This window comes from Molothrus aeneus, chromosome 26 (genome assembly GCF_037042795.1).
Source record: "Molothrus aeneus isolate 106 chromosome 26, BPBGC_Maene_1.0, whole genome shotgun sequence".
Classification (NCBI taxonomy): domain Eukaryota; kingdom Metazoa; phylum Chordata; class Aves; order Passeriformes; family Icteridae; genus Molothrus; species Molothrus aeneus.
The window spans coordinates 2,488,667-2,505,900 of record NC_089671.1 but is presented as its reverse complement, the minus strand read 5'-3'; the positions used below and the strand labels follow the sequence as shown (position 1 = coordinate 2,505,900).

Here is a 17,234-nt window from a genome sequence, read left to right as displayed (position 1 = left end):
GTGAGTAGAGATTACGTCCTGTCTTTTAAAAAGCTATTTTCTGCTGGAGGGAAACCAAAATAACTTCCAGCTACAACCCTCCAGGGCCATCTGTTGTAGGAGAGGAGAAAAAAAGGATGTCCCATGGAAGCGTCCCCGCTGATAACGGCGCGGTGATAAACAAACAGCTGGGCACGTGCTCTGCAGCCACTCAGTCGCTGCTCCCAGGCACAGCTCAGAGCCTCAGTCCTTCCCTGAGTCACTGGCCTGCTGGAGAGCACCCAAACTCCCACTTGTGCCTGGCCCCCAGCAAGAGGCAGCGTTTTGAGTGGTGGTTTTGGTGGCTCCAGGTCTCTCGGTGGACCTTGAGCTTTTTTACCCAGCACTGTCCCTGTCCTCAACCCCTAAATTGTTTCCTCAGCATGGAGAAGTAGCTGAACTTGTTCTGCAGTCTTTAAACCCTAATTTGGTCATGGTGTTATTTTATTGCAGACAGAATGTCAATTCTAATTTTGTTTTTTTCTCTCCCCAATTAAAGCTTGAAGAAGAATTCCAAAGAACGGCCAACATACCCAGAGCTTATGGTGAGTGTGGCTGCATCAAGCAGTGTGTTCAGAGCTGGAAAGGGTCACAGTGAGGTGCTGAAGGCAGAGATTCCAGTACTGGTGGGGTTTTGGGCTGCTTTGCATCTCTTTTTTCACACCAGATGGGAGAATTGTGACACTGGGAGGGTGGCGTGGCTGCAAAGCAGAGATGCTCTTTGAAATCTCAGCCAGCTGCTTTTCCACCTTTTTTGGAAATCAAGGGAGAAAATACATGTTAAAGCAGGTCATGGACAAGAATGAGGCTGTGAAGAATCAGTTGGTGAGGCTCAAATCCTTCTGTGGGGTTTGTGTGATCAACTCCAACTCCTCAGTGTGCCCCAGGTGCTCCACAGGAGCTGCAGGAGCCCGGTGGCCAACGGGGCTTTGCTGCCCTGGTGCTTTGGAGAGGAGGATTTTTGGACAGAATAATTCCTGGATGTTGGGGACAGGGATGAGTCTGTGACTAATAACTCCAGTTATTGAATTTCATCTGCTGCCTAGAGACTGTTTACTGGGAGGGATAACTGAGGAGTAACCAAGGAGGAAAATGCCAATAAAGGCTGGTGACAGGGGAAGTGCAGGGCACTGCTCTGGGCTGCAGCTGGCAAGAACAGATTTTTCTGCTTGGGCTCCAGAGTTTCATGGCCTCCCCTTCTCTCCTGACTCTCTGGTATTGATCCTGGTGCTCCTAAAGGCTGGTAAAAAGCAGGAGAGCTCAGAAAGTTGATGTTTCACTCCTGCAGGCATTTAATCCTTTTTAACTCTCACACAATTCACAGCTTTCTAAAAGCAGGGAAGTGCCTAAATTTGTTATTTCTGAAGATCCTGACCCTGCATTCCCACCCCTGTCCAGTCTCAGTGTCAAGATCACCTGGATTAAGGGTGGAAAGTGCTGAGGGATTTCTTTAGGCACTCATATTCCCTACCCCACAATTTTTGGGATGTACATTCTGCCACCAGAGGGTCAGACCCATCACCACCTCACACCTTCTGCTCAGAGGGGAGAAGGGGCAGGTTTAAGGTGGTTTTTACCTGCAAGTCATGCTGGAAATCCACCACCCTGAGCTGTAAGCAGTGGATAATTCCCGTGGCATTTGGTGCTGGGCCCTGTAATGCAATTAAACTATAAATAGATCTGATTGACACACAGCTTGCCCCAGACTGGTTTCAAACAAAGAGAGGCCTGAGATTTATGGCTTTTTTTTAAAAAAAAAAAAACCAAACTTTATTTTTTTGGGGGCTATATCATTGAATAGATCCATCTGTATATTTTAAGCAAACTTCTGAACTTTGCCAAATGGCCTTTTATCAAGAAAGGTTCACTGAAGCATCTCTGGCTGCTGCAGCATTAATACCCATTGGCAAGGGAGTGCATTTCTATTGAATTAGCTTCTTGGATCACCCCTGCAGAGTACCTCAATGCTGTGGTATTTTATGGCTGACATGGATGTTGTGAGGTCCTGTGGTTGAGGGTTGCTGTTCTGTTGGGGTTTTTTCCTCTCTCTCACAGCATTAAGTTGTGGTGCTGGATTGGACTTGTCATTTAGACCAAGACTGCTCCCTTGCTTTCCTGTGGGATTGAGGTTTCTCATGGAAAATGTGACTCTGTGCTATCTTGAGCATCAGGAAAGCTGATAGGGCTGCTTAATTTCATTTAAAAACCCCCTTTCCTCAGGTGAAGTGGAGCATGAAACTACTGTGGCAGTGGTGGCGTGCACAGCCTGCCTGGCACGGGGCTCTGTGCCATCTCAGGGGCATTGCTGCCACCCCTGGCACATTATCTGGGTGTTTCCAGGCTGTGCCCTGGGCGTCCCTTCAGTGGGGTGGTGTTGGGAAGGAGGAAAGGTTGACAGGAAAGTCTCACAGACCTGTGTGCTGGGCAGAAAGATTTTTGAATGTAGAGTCTGATGAAGGAATAGAGATGGAAGCAAGTTTTGATATAGAAGAAAAGAATTGCTGAGCCAGCCTTGCTGGATAACCAAGGAGACAAAGGGTATTTTATGTTAGTTAGAAGGGGTTTGTATGGCTTAGAGCAAAGGATAAACCCACCCCAAACAAGAAGATGTTTTTACCAGGCAGAAAGAGAGCACAGGCAAACAAGGCAGCAAATGTGGCAAGTAGAAAAAAGGTCTCAGAATTTTCCACTGCAGGAAAACTGAAAAACAACTTCTGGCTTAAACTGTAATGTACTGACTGTTAGTGATTGGAGAACAGTGACATGAATATGGTAATTACAGGAGTTATGATAGGCTGCAGATAAAAGTTAAGGGATAGATTGGTTCTACTGCATGAAGATGCTCAGCAAAGAAAAGGATAGAATGCATTGTAACCAAAAGAAAAATTTATAATGCAATGTAACCAAAAGAAAAGTATAGAATGCATTGTAACCAAAAGAAAAGGATAGAATGCAGTGTAACCAAAAGAAAATGATAGAATGCATTGTAACTAAAAGAAAAGGATAGAATGCAATGTAACCAAAAGTATAGAATGCATTGTAACCAAAAGAAAAGTATAGAATGCAATGTAATCAAAAGAAAAGTATAGAATGCAGTGTAACCTAAAACTGAGCTATTCCTATGTTAATAGCCATGGGCATTATGACAATTCCTAGAATTGGAAAATCTCTGCCCACCTAAGGAAAAATGTCATGGATGTTTCAGAACTAAATCCTGCTTTCAAAATTGTTGCTTGAGATTCATTTCTCCTCATGTTTTCCGGATTCTTGGTGGCTATCTTGGCTAATAGCCCTCCCAGCTGTTCTTGCACCTCCCAGACTAGCTGTGGGAGTCCTTTCATGCTCTAGAAGAACAAGTTAACAGCCTCCCCATCCCACCTCTTTACATTTTTGCACAAGCCCAGACACCCCTGAGCTTTGATATGAAAAATCCTTGGTCCTAGCAGTGTTTCATCCCACCTACTCTGCCACCTTTGGGACATTTTTTTTTTTGGTTTGCATTACTGGGCTAACATGAAGCAAAATGTGTCATTAATTATTAAGCGAGCAAAGCCATGAGGCTTCTTCTCTTTTGTAACCAAAAGAAAAGTATAGAATGCACTGTAACCAAAACCAAAGGGTCTCCAGGCCTGCCTGCAGCTGTGGGCACAGCTCTGTCACCCACCACCCTGGAGTGCTGTAACCTCTTGGATGGCATAAACTGCATTTTGTATACATTAAACTGCATTTTGTATAAAATAAACTGCATTTTGGAGAGCCCCTGGAGTCCCACACCCCTCATTTAGGCTCTTAGAGGGTGTGAAAGCAGGGATGTCATGCTGGGATTATAACAAGACATTGGGGTCACCTCAGAGTTACTCGGGACACTTCAATTCCTGTGACTGTCTGACCTAGGGAGACCTCAAGTTTTGCCTGGATCTTTGCCTCAGCCCATTCCAGCCCTGTTTCCCACATAATTGTGCTTCCTCTTCCTTACTGGAGTGTCTTTGGATCACTTCCCAGCCACTCTGAGCTGCCTCATCTGTGACTTTGCACTCAAGCCCACCTTGAAAAATCTCTTTTCTTTGCTCTTCTTCTCCCTCCACTTGGCCACTGCCAGGAAACAGCCAATGCTGAGGGGCAGCTTGGAAAAACCCTGGAAACCCCAAATTACCTTTAAAAATCTGACTCAAAATGAGAGGACTGGAAATCAAAGCCTTGTACAGAGCAGAGATCACTGTGAGCCCTGCAGGGCCCTGGCTGCCTTTTGGTTCCCTCTGACCCCCTCCATACAAATAAATCCAATTATCTGCCAGGACAGCGGGTGTCAAGCAGGATTTTGGGGGTTTTTAGGTGGGATCTCAGCTTGGTGTGTGTCTGAACCAACCAAACTGAATTTCTGGTCCTGGTGGAGAGGGGTTTTGTTGCTCTGGGTGGGATTGGGTTGTGTTTTTCCTCCTCACCCGTATTTTTCCATTGGTGCTGAAATGTCAGCAGGGTTTTCTGGCAGGCTGTCTCCCCATGTTGGTCAGGATGAAGCAGTTAAACACACAAGAGGGGATGGTTTTCCAGTTGGGGTGGCTTTCCTGTGTGAAGGAGCCTCTCCTGCTCTGAGGAAGGGCAGCTCAGGGAGGAAATGAGGCTCAGGAGTCGCCAGAGGGTAAAAATACACAGACAGAGCTGAGGGAAAACCACTGCAGCCAGCAAGGTTTGCCCTGCTCCAGCTGGATGGGTAACCATGGGCTGTCTGGGGGGTGTTTTGGGGCACATTGAGAGGGTTTTCTAAGCCTCCCCTTTCCTCCAGTGCTGCCCACTGAGCCCTGCCAGGTGCGGCAGGGTCTGGGGGAATCCAGCCTGCTCCAGCTGGGTGGGTAACCATGGGCTGTCTGGGAGGTGTTTTTGGGGCACATGGAGAGGGTTTTCTAAGCCTCCCCTTGCCTCCAGTGCTGCCCACTGAGCCCTGTCAGCCAGGACAGGGCTTGGGCGAATCCAATCAGCAAGGTTTGCCCTGCTCCAGCTGGATGGGTAACCATGGGCTGTCTGGGGAGTGTTTTGGGGCACATTGAGAGGGTTTTCTAAGCCTCCCCTTGCCTCCAGTGCTGCCCACTGAGCCCTGTCAGCCAGGACAGGGTCTGGGGGAATCCAGCCTGCTCCAGCTGGGTGGGTAACCATGGGCTGTCTGGGAGCTGTTTTTGGGGCACATGGAGAAGGTTTTCTAAGCCTCCCCTTCCCTCCAGAGCTGCCCACTGAGCCCTGTCAGCCAGGACAGGGCTTGGGCGAATCCAATCAGCAAGGTTTGCCCTGCTCCAGCTGGGTGGGTAACCATGGGCTGTCTGGGGAGTGTTTTGGGGCACATGGAGAGGATTTTCTAAGCCTCCCCTTGCCTCCAGTGCTGCCCACTGAGCCCTCTCAGCCAGGACAGGGTCTGGGGGAATCCAGCCTGCTCCAGCTGGGTGGGTAACCATGGGCTGGGGGGTGTTTTGGGGCACATGGAGAAGGTTTTCTAAGCCTCCCCTTCCCTCCAGAGCTGCCCACTGAGCCCTGCCAGGTGCGGCAGGGTCTGGGGGGAATCAAGGGGGCCATCACAATTCCATGGAGCAGCCCTTGTGCTCCCTGATTTTCTCAGCTGTAAAAACCCAATATTACGATGCTAAGGACAAAACCTTCTTCACTGTCTAGAGGATTGTCTGCAAAGCTTTTATGCTCATTGTGGTGAATAATAAACTTTGCTGTTTTTCTCTCTCTTTGCTTTCCCAGCAACATCCTTTCTTCACCCTGCACGAATCCAAAGAGACAGACGTCGCCTCTTTTGTCAAGCTCATCCTGGGAGACTGAGAACTGGACTTGGAAAAGAATTGCCCTTCTGTGGACTGGTGGGTGCAGGGGAGGGGCACGTGGCAGGACTTGTCATGGAAGCACCAACAGAAAGTGTTTTGTTTTGCTTTGGTTTGGTTTTATTCTGAGAAACCCCCGCCTCGCCCGAGTTTTTTGAAAGGGTTCTTTGGTATCCATAGTGACATAGAACGAGCTGGTTAGTGGAAATGAATTTTAATAAGGTTGGTAACCTTAAAACAAAAAGAAAAACAAAACAACAACAACAACAGCAAAATTTTTTTTTTTGAATGAGTGATTTACATATTTAATGACAGTCGAGGTTCCTCTTCCTAACTTGCTCCTCATCCCCCTTCCCTTCCCCTTGAACCAGAATTTGCTTTGTCATGGTAATAGGTGCTATGGTAGTCATGAAGTTGTATGTAGATTTATATTTTGTCCCTTCCATTATTTTAATATTTATGTTAAGTGCTTGATGGAATAGATTTCTGTTTTATATGAGGATGAGTGCGTGGTGATGATGATGATGATGATGATGATGATGATGCAAAATGAGGCCACAGCAAGCAGCACTTGTAGGGCTTTGCTGAGGAAGAGGTGTCTGAGAGGAGGAGAGAGCAGAGGAGAAGTGTCCCTGTTGTGGAATACATTTAATGTGCATCATAAAAGGAATTGATGAGCAAGACTTGCAGCTCAGCTGCTTGAGCTGTGCTAGGGAGGAAGGCCCTGGTGTCCCCTGTGTCACCTCCAGACACACACTCTGAGTCCAGCCATGCTTCCCAGCCCCATCCCACCCCCTGCCCTGCTGGAGAGGCAGACTGGGAGCTCTGGAGTCCCTGGGACAGTGGCTGGGACAAGGGGAGGGGAGGAAGGAGGTTGTCAGAGAAGTTGCACAAAGAGGAAGAGGAGGAGGAGGAGGAGGCTGCCCTGGTCTGTGCCCGCCTGCCCAGCAGCGTTGCAGTGCCCGAGGCTCCCTTGGGCTGGGGATGAGCTGCTTTGGGCCTCAGTGGGAGCTCCTGTCTCCTCCTGGGGTCGGACAGGGTGCACAGGGTGTGACACACCTGAAGGATGGGATGGTTTAGTGCTGCTTTCCAGGGCTCCTGGCACTGCTTTGGCAGCGATCCCTCCCTGCTGCCCGCAGGGTCTGGGAGTGCCAGCGCTGCCAGGAGCCCCTGCTGGCACTTGGACTGGGCTGTGTCAGCCCCAAATGGGCTCCACCAGCAGCACTGGGCTCTGCCCCGGCTGCACGTGGGAGCTGCAGCCTGGGAAACCACGCAGGGACACCACAGCCCACCCTGCCCAGGAACTCCCTGCTGCTGGCCAGGCCCTGGGGCAGGAGAAGGAGGCTGGGGAGGTGGGACAGGAGCTGGAGGTTGCTCTGCCCTGCTGTCAGTCACTGTGTGAGCAGGGGCTCTGTGAGTGTTGCTGAGCCCAGGTGAGGCTGCTGGCTCCAGGTTAATGCTGCTTTGAGCCACACCTGCCTGAGCTCCTCTGCCTTTGCCCTGGCTCCTTCCCCCAGCCCTGCAGTGGGGCCTCCTGTGCACTGTGGGCGGCTGCACAAGTGCCTCGTGCCCCTGCCCGCGCTTCCATCCCCACCCCTGGCTGGGGCACGGCCCCTCAGAGCCAGGTGTGAGCAGAAACACACCCTGCCCTGCAGTGCTGCACCTGAGAGCAATGGCATTGCACCCTGCCCTGCAGTGCTGCACCTGTGAGCAATGGCATTGCACCCTGCCCTGCACTGCTGTACCTATGAACAATGGCATTGCACCCTGCCCTGCAGTGCTGCACCTGTGAACAATGGCATTGCACCCTGCCCTGCACTGCTGCACCTGTGCAGGTGTCACTGAACCTGTGCACAATGTCACTGAGCCTGTGCAGGGTGTCATTTAACCCTGCTCTGCAGTGCTGAACCTGTGCAGGTGTCACTGAATGTGTGCAGGTGTCACTGGCCCTGTGCAGGTGTCATTTCACCCCACTCTGCCAGGGTAGCAGCTCCAAGCTCTGCTGGTGCAGGTTGGAACAGCCTGAGGGGATTTTGGGAAGGGATCCCCTGGCAGGGCAGCGTTCAGAGCAGGGCTCTGGGGTGGTGGCACCTCCAGTGCTGCCAGGGCCTGGGCTGCCACTGCCACTGCCACCACAGCCTGGGGTGTCTGGCACTGCCACTGCCACTGCCACCACAGCCTGGGGTGTCTGGCACTGTCACTGCCACTGCCACAGGCTGGGGAGCTGCAGCTCTGCCCTGGGCTGGCACTGATACTGTCACTGTCACTGTCACAGCCTGGGGTGTCTGGCACTGCCACTGTCACTGTCACAGCCTGGGGAGCTGCAGCTCTGCCCTGGGCTGGTACTGGCACTGTCACTGCCACTGTCACAGCCTGGGGAGCTGCAGCTCTGCCCTGGGCTGGCACTGACACTGTCACTGTCACTGTCACAGCCTGGGGTGTCTGGCACTGTCACTGCCACCTCAGCCTGGGGAGCTGCAGCTCTGCCCTGGGCTGGCACTGACAGGCAGGGCAGCATTTCTGTGATTTCTCAATGCTGGTGCAGAGCAGGGGCTCGCAGAGGGCTGGCAGGAATCAGGCTGCCATTCCCAGGTCATTGGGGCTTTAGGGAGGAGGTTCCCCTTGCTCAGCCCTGCCCCAGGAGCCTGCCCAGCCCTCGGGGAAGGACAAGCTCCACGTCCCAGCCTGTGCCCAGGGGAACCTTTCAGGTTACATTTTGTGGCGGGTGAAACACGAGGATGTTTTACTTCACAGTGTAATTTTAAGAGGCCTGGCCTGGCTCATGATCTGCCCTCTCATATTCCATGGTGTGTGTGTGTGTGTGTGTTTTTGCTCTCTCTCACTTTCTCAGAGTCACAGAGCTGTTTTGATTGATTGTCCTCAGCTGCAGCTGAAAGTCCAGCCAGCCAGTTTATAGACTTGGTTCCAGCATCAATTCTCACTTTGAAAAACATGACATTTAAAACCACCCTTTGGTTTTCCTACATATGGATCTGATGCTTTTGTTCAAGATTGTTTTTGCTGCTTTTCCCCTGCAATATAAGTCTGATTTGGACGCCACATCTCCTTGACCTCAGAGCACCTTCATTTCAGTGCCATGGTAATTGACAGGTTGAATTTATGAGACACTGTCAGGGCTCAGTATTAATAGCAGATATTAATGTCACCAGCGTTTTCCAATGGAGAATTAATGGCAGTGCTGTCTGTAACCCTCTGAAAGGATTCCTCCCTGCCTCCACACAGGCCCTGCTTTTCTGCTTTCTGCTCTAATCCCTTGGTTTTAATGACATTACAGTAGGGCACTCAGCAAATCCCTCCCCTCCCCTTCCCTGCTCCTTCTCCACGCCTTTGCTCCTTTCCAAGCGGTTTGTGTGAGCCCAGAGTAAGTGTGGAGCTGTCTGAGGGTGGGAGGTGCTGTGAGAGTGCCCAGTGCTGAGGGGAGCTGTCCCTGCATCCCTCATGGTGGACACAAAGCTGGGCCTGACCCAGGAATTCCTTAGAGAGAAGCCTGAGCTCGGTGGCTGCAGCTCAGGGAGGAGAGCCAGGCACTCCTGTGTGCCTCAGAGCCCTGCTGGGCTGCAGGATGAGGCTCAGGCTCTTCTCTCTGCTGTTTAATTGGCACCTCTGTCAAGATTGAAAAGCCTTTGGTTGCTGCTCACGTTCTTTGTTTGGCCAAGAAACCTTTCCTGAGAGCCTGGCCCCCTGACCAGCCCAGGGATGGAGGATTAGGGATGTTCTTCACCAAGGTGTTGTGTGCTCACCCAGCACAGGGTTTGGGATTGCCCCACACTGGGGTTTTTAGAGAAGCAGGTCTCAAATGCCATCAATCTGAAAGAGCCCCAAAGGCAGGGGGCAGAGAGAGAGCAGAGCTGCTGGGGGCTGTGGCTTTGCAGGGCAGGGAGGGCCTCTCCAGGCTGCCACATCCCCAGGGACCCCAGGTGTGATGTCCCTACTCCTCCTCCTCCTCCTCCTCCTCCTCCTCCTCCTCCTCCTCCTCCTCCTCCCCTCACTGCACAGCCCCTGCAGACTCCAGGATGCTGCAGGCCTTGCCATGGTGGAGCTCTGAGGTGTCGCTGGTAGCAAAGATGTTTTCTGTGTCCCCAGGAGCCCTTTGGACCCTTCAGTCTGAAAGAGGAGCTGGAGGGCATTTTCTGGTTGCTGTTTTTAACCACCAGGTTCATGCTGCTGCACTGGGTGCAATGCCCATCTTTGCTGGAGTTCTTCCAGGTGTACAAACCTTGACACAGATATCTCTGTACTGTATTTCTCTGCTTTTCCCTGACTTTTGATGAGTTTACTGGTGACAAAGAGGCAACTCTGACTTGTTAAAGAGGTGAAACTTCATGTCTGGAGGCAGGTGTGTGATGCAGGAGGGAGTTGATGGGTCCCTACTTGAAAAAAAATCTCTAAAAAAAAAAAATCTCAATTCTCAACCCTGCTGCACCTTGTCCAGGTGGGAAGGGGCTGAGGGCACAGCCTCAGCTGGGGTTTCTCCATGCTGGTGTGTACCTGCACATTTCCCTTCTTCCCTACACCTTCTGGAAGAGGAAATCCTGCTTGGTCAACACAGCATTGCTTCAGTGGCTGCTCTGGTGTAGTTCAGACAAGGCTCCCACCAGCTCCCATGTTTAATAAATCCTTTTTACTCAAAACAACCCCCCAAAAAGCCAGCCAAGATGCTCCATGTTTTTTTTTTCCCCCTTTCCATCTTGTTCCTGTTAGAGGAACTCTGGGGGCCTGTCTTGGTGCTTTCACTCTTTCACATGCCAAAGATCCCTCTTAGTTATGCTCCTGCCAAACCAGATCTTACAGCATTGCCTCTGAAACCATCCACTTCCCTGCTCCTTGGGGTTCCTTTTGTTGCTGTTGCTTTTTCATTGCATTTCCTTGTGTTTATTGACATGTCTATTGTTGAGCTTCCTGGACACATGCAGCTCTCTTTTTTTGGGATACAGGGAAAGACAAATAGTTGCCTTCACTTGTGTGCCCCTGCTGTTGGGGAAATACTGTCAGGGCTGTGATTCCTCCAGATGGGATGGCTCATGTGGAGCTGGGGTCATGGAGGGTGTAAACTGGCACTGCTCCACTGCCTTGGCTGGAGTAAAGCCAGTTTGGTCCAGCTGAGAATCTGTCCTGAGTGTCTAAACAGTTATTACACACTAATAAAGATTAATGAGCACAAATCCCCACGGATTAGACATAAAATGGCAATTTTGCTCATTAATCTTTATTGCCATGTTGTTGGTGGTGGTGTTAGAGCAGGCTCCCCGCTCTGCTCTGGGTGTGCCCAGAGGAGGGGGCTGAGCCTGGGGAGAGGAAGGCTGGGCAGAGCACACAGAGCACACCAGATGTCCACATTTCACACCCTGTGTCCTGGTTTCCTTGAAAGCCCTTAAGCAGCAGCAGAGGATGGATCCCAGAGCTTTCCTGCTCCTCTGGCCTCTGGCCCATAAAACCCAGGTTGTTTCTGGTGAGAAGGGATCACATCTCCTCATTAATATTTCAGCTCAGCCTTTGCTGGAGCAGATGGAGAATGTGAAATTTGCCCTGTGCTCTGCAGAGCTGGGAGATCTCCCCTGGCTCATGGCTGGAGGAGTGGCAGCTCTGTTGAAGGCTGAAAGGACTCTGCTCCTTCACACAACCCCATTCCATAAAAACGGTGGCTTTTGGTAATAAATAGGGCCAGAAAAAGCTGCATCTCTGAGCTGAGGTGTTTGCAGATGAATAAACACAGCCAGGAGCTGCTGGTGCAGTGCTGCAGGCACAAAGCTCCATTGCTGGGTAAATGGAAAGGGCTCTGAGAGTGCAGTGAACTTCAAGGGTGGATGGAATGGCCTGGGGACAGAATGAGTGCTCTGTGGGCAGCTGCTGTCAGCCCTGTCTGCCAGGGGGCAGCAGGAGAGGCAGGACACAGCCTGAGAGCAGCCTGGCTGCCCTTGCCCTCCCCACAGCTTCCTTCACACCCACATTTGTGGGTCCCACTCATCCCCAGAGTAAAACCTAAAAAACCTAAAACCCAAAAGAAGCCCACAGGGGAGAACCTGCAGGTGACCCAAGGCACGCTGCTGCTGCTGCTGCTGCTGTGTGGCCTTAAAAAAAGGGAAAAGCCTGGAGAGTTTTTCCCTTTTAATAAAAGGGAAAAGGCCTGGAGGCCTCTGGAGCTGAGAGAGAAGAGGGGAAGCTTTCAAGGTGGTCTCCAACCAGCTTAATGTGCTGGAAATCCCCATTTTCAGGCCAGCAGGAGGAGGGAGTTCCCCAGGGACAGCCAGGGAGCAGCTGGGGCTGCAGGATGGTTGGGGATGGTTCTCCCTCTAGGAGAGAACATTCAGCCATCTCAGAGTGTCCCAGAACACCCCAAAACCTTCAGCATTTTTATGGTTTTGGGGTTTTTTTTTCAGGGTGGATACTGTGAAAAGTCAGAAAGGGCCAGGTGTCCTTGATTTGTGTCCTTCAGAGCAGCCCTGGGATGCTGCAGAGCTCTGGGACACCTGACAGCCTGGGCACCTTCATATCCTTATTTTCACAGCAAAATATTTCTCATCTTTTTATTTTCGTGGGCAGGCAGCAGGAAGGGGAAGGGGCCTGCAGTGCATGGAGTGCTTTGGGGGAGGAAGGAGCTGCCTGTCCTCTCCAGCTCCCCGCGCCCTCATTCCCCAGCTGGGAATCAGCTGCACAGCCGCCCTGCAGGAGCGTGTTTGCTGCCCTTTGGGGATGCTGGGCAGCTCTGGAGCTGCAGCAGCCCTGCTCTGAGGTGGCTGAGCCCAGCCAGCAGCCAGCAGGAGCCACAGGCCCTTCCTTGGGAGGCTCCTGGTGTTCGGAGGACGGGGCGAGCGTCCAGCGGCCGCGAGGTTCTGCGGGGATAAACCGGGAGAAGTTTGGAAGTGGAGATGGAAATCTCAAAAGCTCAGACATCCTTTGGCCATTTCCAAAGCTGCCTGGTGTTAGCCAGACCTGAAAACCCTTCCTAGGAGTTGGATTTTGGAGTATTTTGATCTGTTACTTTCGCTTTTGGGCTTAGCTAAATCCAGGAAACTCGCAGTGGTGTAATTTTTGAATCAAGACTAAACACACCCCAAAGTATTCCTGAACCCATCAGGAAAGCTGCTGCTTGGTTTATCTTCCAGGAATAATTCAGGCCAGCTCAGGCTTGAATTCAGTCTGGTTTTGCCCCTAGATAATGATTGTTTTTGAGGAAATAATGAGAGCAGGCCGTGATCTTTCCAAAAGGCTTTGACCTGACGCACCAAGCTGTTCCAAGAGGTGGATGGAGATAAATTCAGTGAGAGGGGCCAATGTCTGGAGGCTGGAAGAGCAGCCTGGAGTATCCATGGCCTCCAAAAACTCACACAGACATATTTTCCCCAGGAACTGTGGGATGGAGGTGTTGGGTTCTGCCATATCTCGGGATTTTTCCCTCTAGGAGAGAACATTCAGCTGTCTCGGGGTGTCCCAGAACACCCAAAAACCTTCAGCATTTTTATGGTTTGGGTTTTTTTTTTTCAGGGTGGATACTGTGAAAAGTCAGGAAGGGCCAGGTGTCCTTGATTTGCACAGCCAGGGTGAAGAAATGTGGATTAAGTGCCTGGTAAAAGCCAAAAAAGGTGTGTTTAAAGATAAATCCCAGTCTCTGTCACAGCTGTTGAGCCAGGATCGAATCTTCCCAAATCCAGGTACAGCTGCAGAGCTCTCCATCCATTTTGAGCCCAAATTTAGTCCCAAATCCTGCATAAACACCTACAGCATGGACTGTGCCTTCTGGGGGGCTTCTTGCAGGCTGGGGCTCAACATCCAATATCCCCCAAGCCAGGATTTGACTTTGAATTTTCCCTTTAAAATCCATGTGTAAAGTGAATTTCCAGGGCTCGGCTGCTGTTTTTATTTTGGTGAATCCAGTGGTTTGTGCTTGGTGAGAGCTGTCCCTGTGCCAGGGGCTGCTGGAAATAGTCACAACATCCAAAAGAGCTGGAATTCTGCATTTTTAAATAGCAATACAACGAGGGGAAGCTGCTAAATGGAGCTTCTTGTAAGCTGGACATGTGTTGGAGTAAAATTTGTCATTTCTTGTAGGAAAAAAAAACCTAAACAACTCTCTAAAATTGTCCAGAATCTTCAATTTAAGGATTTACAGTTTTATTGGCAAAGATCCACGTTTAGCATCAATATATGGGATTTCTAGACTTTCTGTCTTAAGGTGTGAAGTCTGCTTTTTCTGGAGATGGTGGGAAACCTGTAACAAGAATATTTCTACATCATTTTGGCTGGGAAAAAAACCCCAAACACCAAAAAATGAGCAAAAAAAATGGAAAAGCATCCAGATCCCAGTGGTCTCTGGTGTTGAAGAGGGCACATGAACATGTTAGGAAGGAGAAGACTTTCCAACTTGCTGTAATGCAAGTCCTTTTTTACTTTATTTTTAGGATTTTTTTTTTTTTTTACAGTAACATCATTTGGTTGCTTAACTGTGAAAGTCTCTGCTTTTCCATCCCTGTGGAAGGCTGATATTCTTTCTCATGTTCTTCTTATTTATTATTTATCCCTTTCTGGTACTATCCAAGAGGTGCTGAAGGTATCTCCCAGCCTGCCCTCGAGCCATGTGGAATCCCTGTGGTTTCTCCTACCAGCTGGGATGGCAGTAGACACCTAATTATGATTTTAAATTATATTTATAGCAACTTAGATGATTTTTCTTTTTGTGTCCTGGTTTGCTCTAGAATTAGGGATGGGGATAAGGAATCTTGTTTTTAAAAAATTGTAATTTTTTTTTGAGTTTTCTTTTAACATCTTGGGGGCTTCTGGAGAAACCTGCTCACTTTTATGTTTTTAGGAGGGAAGAACGAGGTGGGTTTCTTGTTCCTTTGGGAGGGGATTGAGTAGCACCAGGGTTCAGTTTAGCTGGTAAAATGCTCTGTGTCCCATCATTAAAACCACCCTGAACTCTGACAAAACAACCGCTTTCCACCTGGAAATCAAAATCTGGTTGATGACAAACTTGGTTTGTCCAAGGCTCGTGCCAGGCTTTTCTCTGTCAGATTTCCATGGAGTTTGCTGAGCCCTGGGTGCTCAGGATGGGCCAAGGCAGGGCTGGGGACAGCCAGGTGTCACCTCTGGCATGGAGGACACCGGGTCCTGCAGGAATAACCCAGCAATTCATCTGCAGCTTCTTATTCTCCAGGGGATGTCGAGGGGAACCCCTGAAGTGTGGGAGAGAATCAGGACTGGGGGCTCAAAACCCATCAGGTTTTTGTTCTTTTTATTCCCTTTCTCCCCTTGGAAAGGTGCTTCCAAAGCCTCCCCAGCCTTTCTGCTAAAGAATAACAGAATCCGAGAACCACAGAGTCATTTAGGGTAGAAAAACCTTGAAAATCATCGAGTCCAACCAAAAACTCAGCACTGCCAAGGCCACCACTAACCCATGTCCCCAAGTGCCACATGCCCACACTTTGGGCCCTTCCAGGGAGGTGACTCAAGCCCTTCCCTGGTGCAGCTGTTTTCAGACAGCTCACGCTGCTTCTCTGGTTTGTTTTCTTTCCCCAACGTATAAGAAACGTTGGGTAGCAGAATGTGGAATTGATTAGAAGTTCATAAAGCAGGGACCTCAGAAGGATGTGGGTATAAATGCTTTTCAGGCATCCGAGGTGAACTTTAAATGGAGCTTTGGCCCTCATTTGCTTTCTGCTTTTCAAAATCCATTTATGAGAAAGTGGAGCTGTCAAAGCCATGCATGAACTTTGCCTTCTTGCAAATAACTTGTCTCAAAGTAAATTGTCCAAATGCACAAGAAACTTGTCTCAAAGTAAATCCAGTAGCTCTACAAAGCTGGAATTGTGTGCATTAGAGGGTGTGAGAGGTGTGTGTGGGTGTGTGTGGTGTGTGTGTGTGTTGTGCTTGGTGTGCAGGGAGTAACTCAACCATTTTGAGATTTACAAAAACACAATGCAAGTGCTTTTAGAAAAAAAAAAAAAAAGAAAAAAGGCAGCGTAAAATATTTATTTCTTGGCAGAAGTACATCAAGACCACATCTCCCATCCTTCTTTTAATTGCTTGGTGTTTGTTTGTGTTGTCTCAGGCTTTTCTGGTTTCCTCTGCAGGGCTCTGTCACCTCACACAACCCCTCTGTCAGCCAGGGCACGGGGCAGCTCCAGCCCCTCAGGAGAGCCCTGGGGTGCAGGCAGGGAGCAAGGGCAGAGGTGGTGCTGGCTTAAAGGCAGCACAGAGCAACGTGGGTGATTTTCAGTTTTCAGCCTTGTGGAGGGAGCTCTTTCCTTGTGAGAATCCAAACCACCACAGCCTGAGGCAGCACCCAGGTCACAGCCTTGGGGAGGGTGCTTGGCCAGCCAGAGCAGCTTGGAGGGGGTGAGGTGGCACTGACAGAGCTATGAGGTGGCACTGGCAGGGCTCTGAGTGGCACTGGCAGGGCTCTGAGTGGCACTGGCAGGGCTGTGAGTGGCACTGGCTGGGCTGTGGGTGGCACTGGCTGGGCTGTGAGTGGCACTGGCATGGCTGTGAGTGGCACTGGCAGAGCTATGAGGTGGCACTGGCAGGGCTCTGAGTGGCACTGGCAGGGCTCTGAGTGGCACTGGCAGGGCTCTGAGTGGCACTGGCTGGGCTCTGAGTGGCACTGGCTGGGCTGTGGGTGGCACTGGCAGGGCTCTGAGTGGCACTGGCAGGGCTGTGGGTGGCACTGGCAGAGCTATGAGTGGCACTGGCAGAGCTATGAGGTGGCACTGGCTGGGCTCTGAGTGGCACTGGCTGGGCTCTGAGTGGCACTGGCAGGGCTCTGAGTGGCACTGGCTGGGCTGTGGGTGGCACTGGCAGGGCTGTGAGTGGCACTGGCAGGGCTGTGGGTGGCACTGGCTGGGCTGTGGGTGGCACTGGCAGGGCTGTGAGTGGCACTGGCTGGGCTGTGGGTGGCACTGGCAGGGCTGTGGGTGGCCCTGGCAGAGCTATGAGGTGGCACTAGCTGGGCTATGAATGGCACTGGCTGGGCTGTGAGTGGCACTGGCTGGGCTCTGAGTGGCACTGGCAGGGCTCTGAGTGGCACTGGCAGGGCTCTGAGTGGCACTGGCAGGGCTGTGGGTGGCACTGGCTGGGCTGTGAGTGGCACTGGCAGAGCTATGAGGTGGCACTGGCTGGGCTGTGGGTGGCACTGGCAGGGCTCTGAGTGGCACTGGCTGGGCTGTGAGTGGCACTGGCTGGGCTGTGAGTGGCACTGGCAGGGCTGTGGGTGGCACTGGCAGAGCTATGAGGTGGCACTGGCAGGGCTCTGAGTGGCACTGGCTGGGCTGTGAGTGGCACTGGCAGGGCTCTGAGTGGCACTGGCAGGGCTCTGAGTGGCACTGGCAGGGCTGTGGGTGGCACTGGCTGGGCTGTGAGTGGCACTGGCAGAGCTATGAGGTGGCACTG

At 51.1% G+C, this 17,234-nt stretch overlaps 1 protein-coding gene across 4 annotated transcripts in view; it reads left to right on the top strand.

Annotated features, from left to right (window-relative positions):
- MAP2K6 (mitogen-activated protein kinase kinase 6) overlaps positions 1-17,234 on the top strand; it is an 82,585-nt gene that overhangs the window by 45,867 nt on the left and 19,484 nt on the right. For 2 of the 4 annotated variants that reach the window (XM_066566074.1, XM_066566073.1), the window contains exons 11-12: positions 518-563; positions 5,755-5,870. In XM_066566074.1, the coding sequence (XP_066422171.1) occupies positions 518-563; positions 5,755-5,832 (124 nt within the window). In that variant the 3' untranslated portion in view covers positions 5,833-5,870. Of the gene's footprint in view, positions 1-517; positions 564-5,754; positions 17,162-17,234 lie in introns of all 4 variants that reach the window. The other 2 variants (XM_066566071.1, XM_066566072.1) reach the window with 2 other exon arrangements.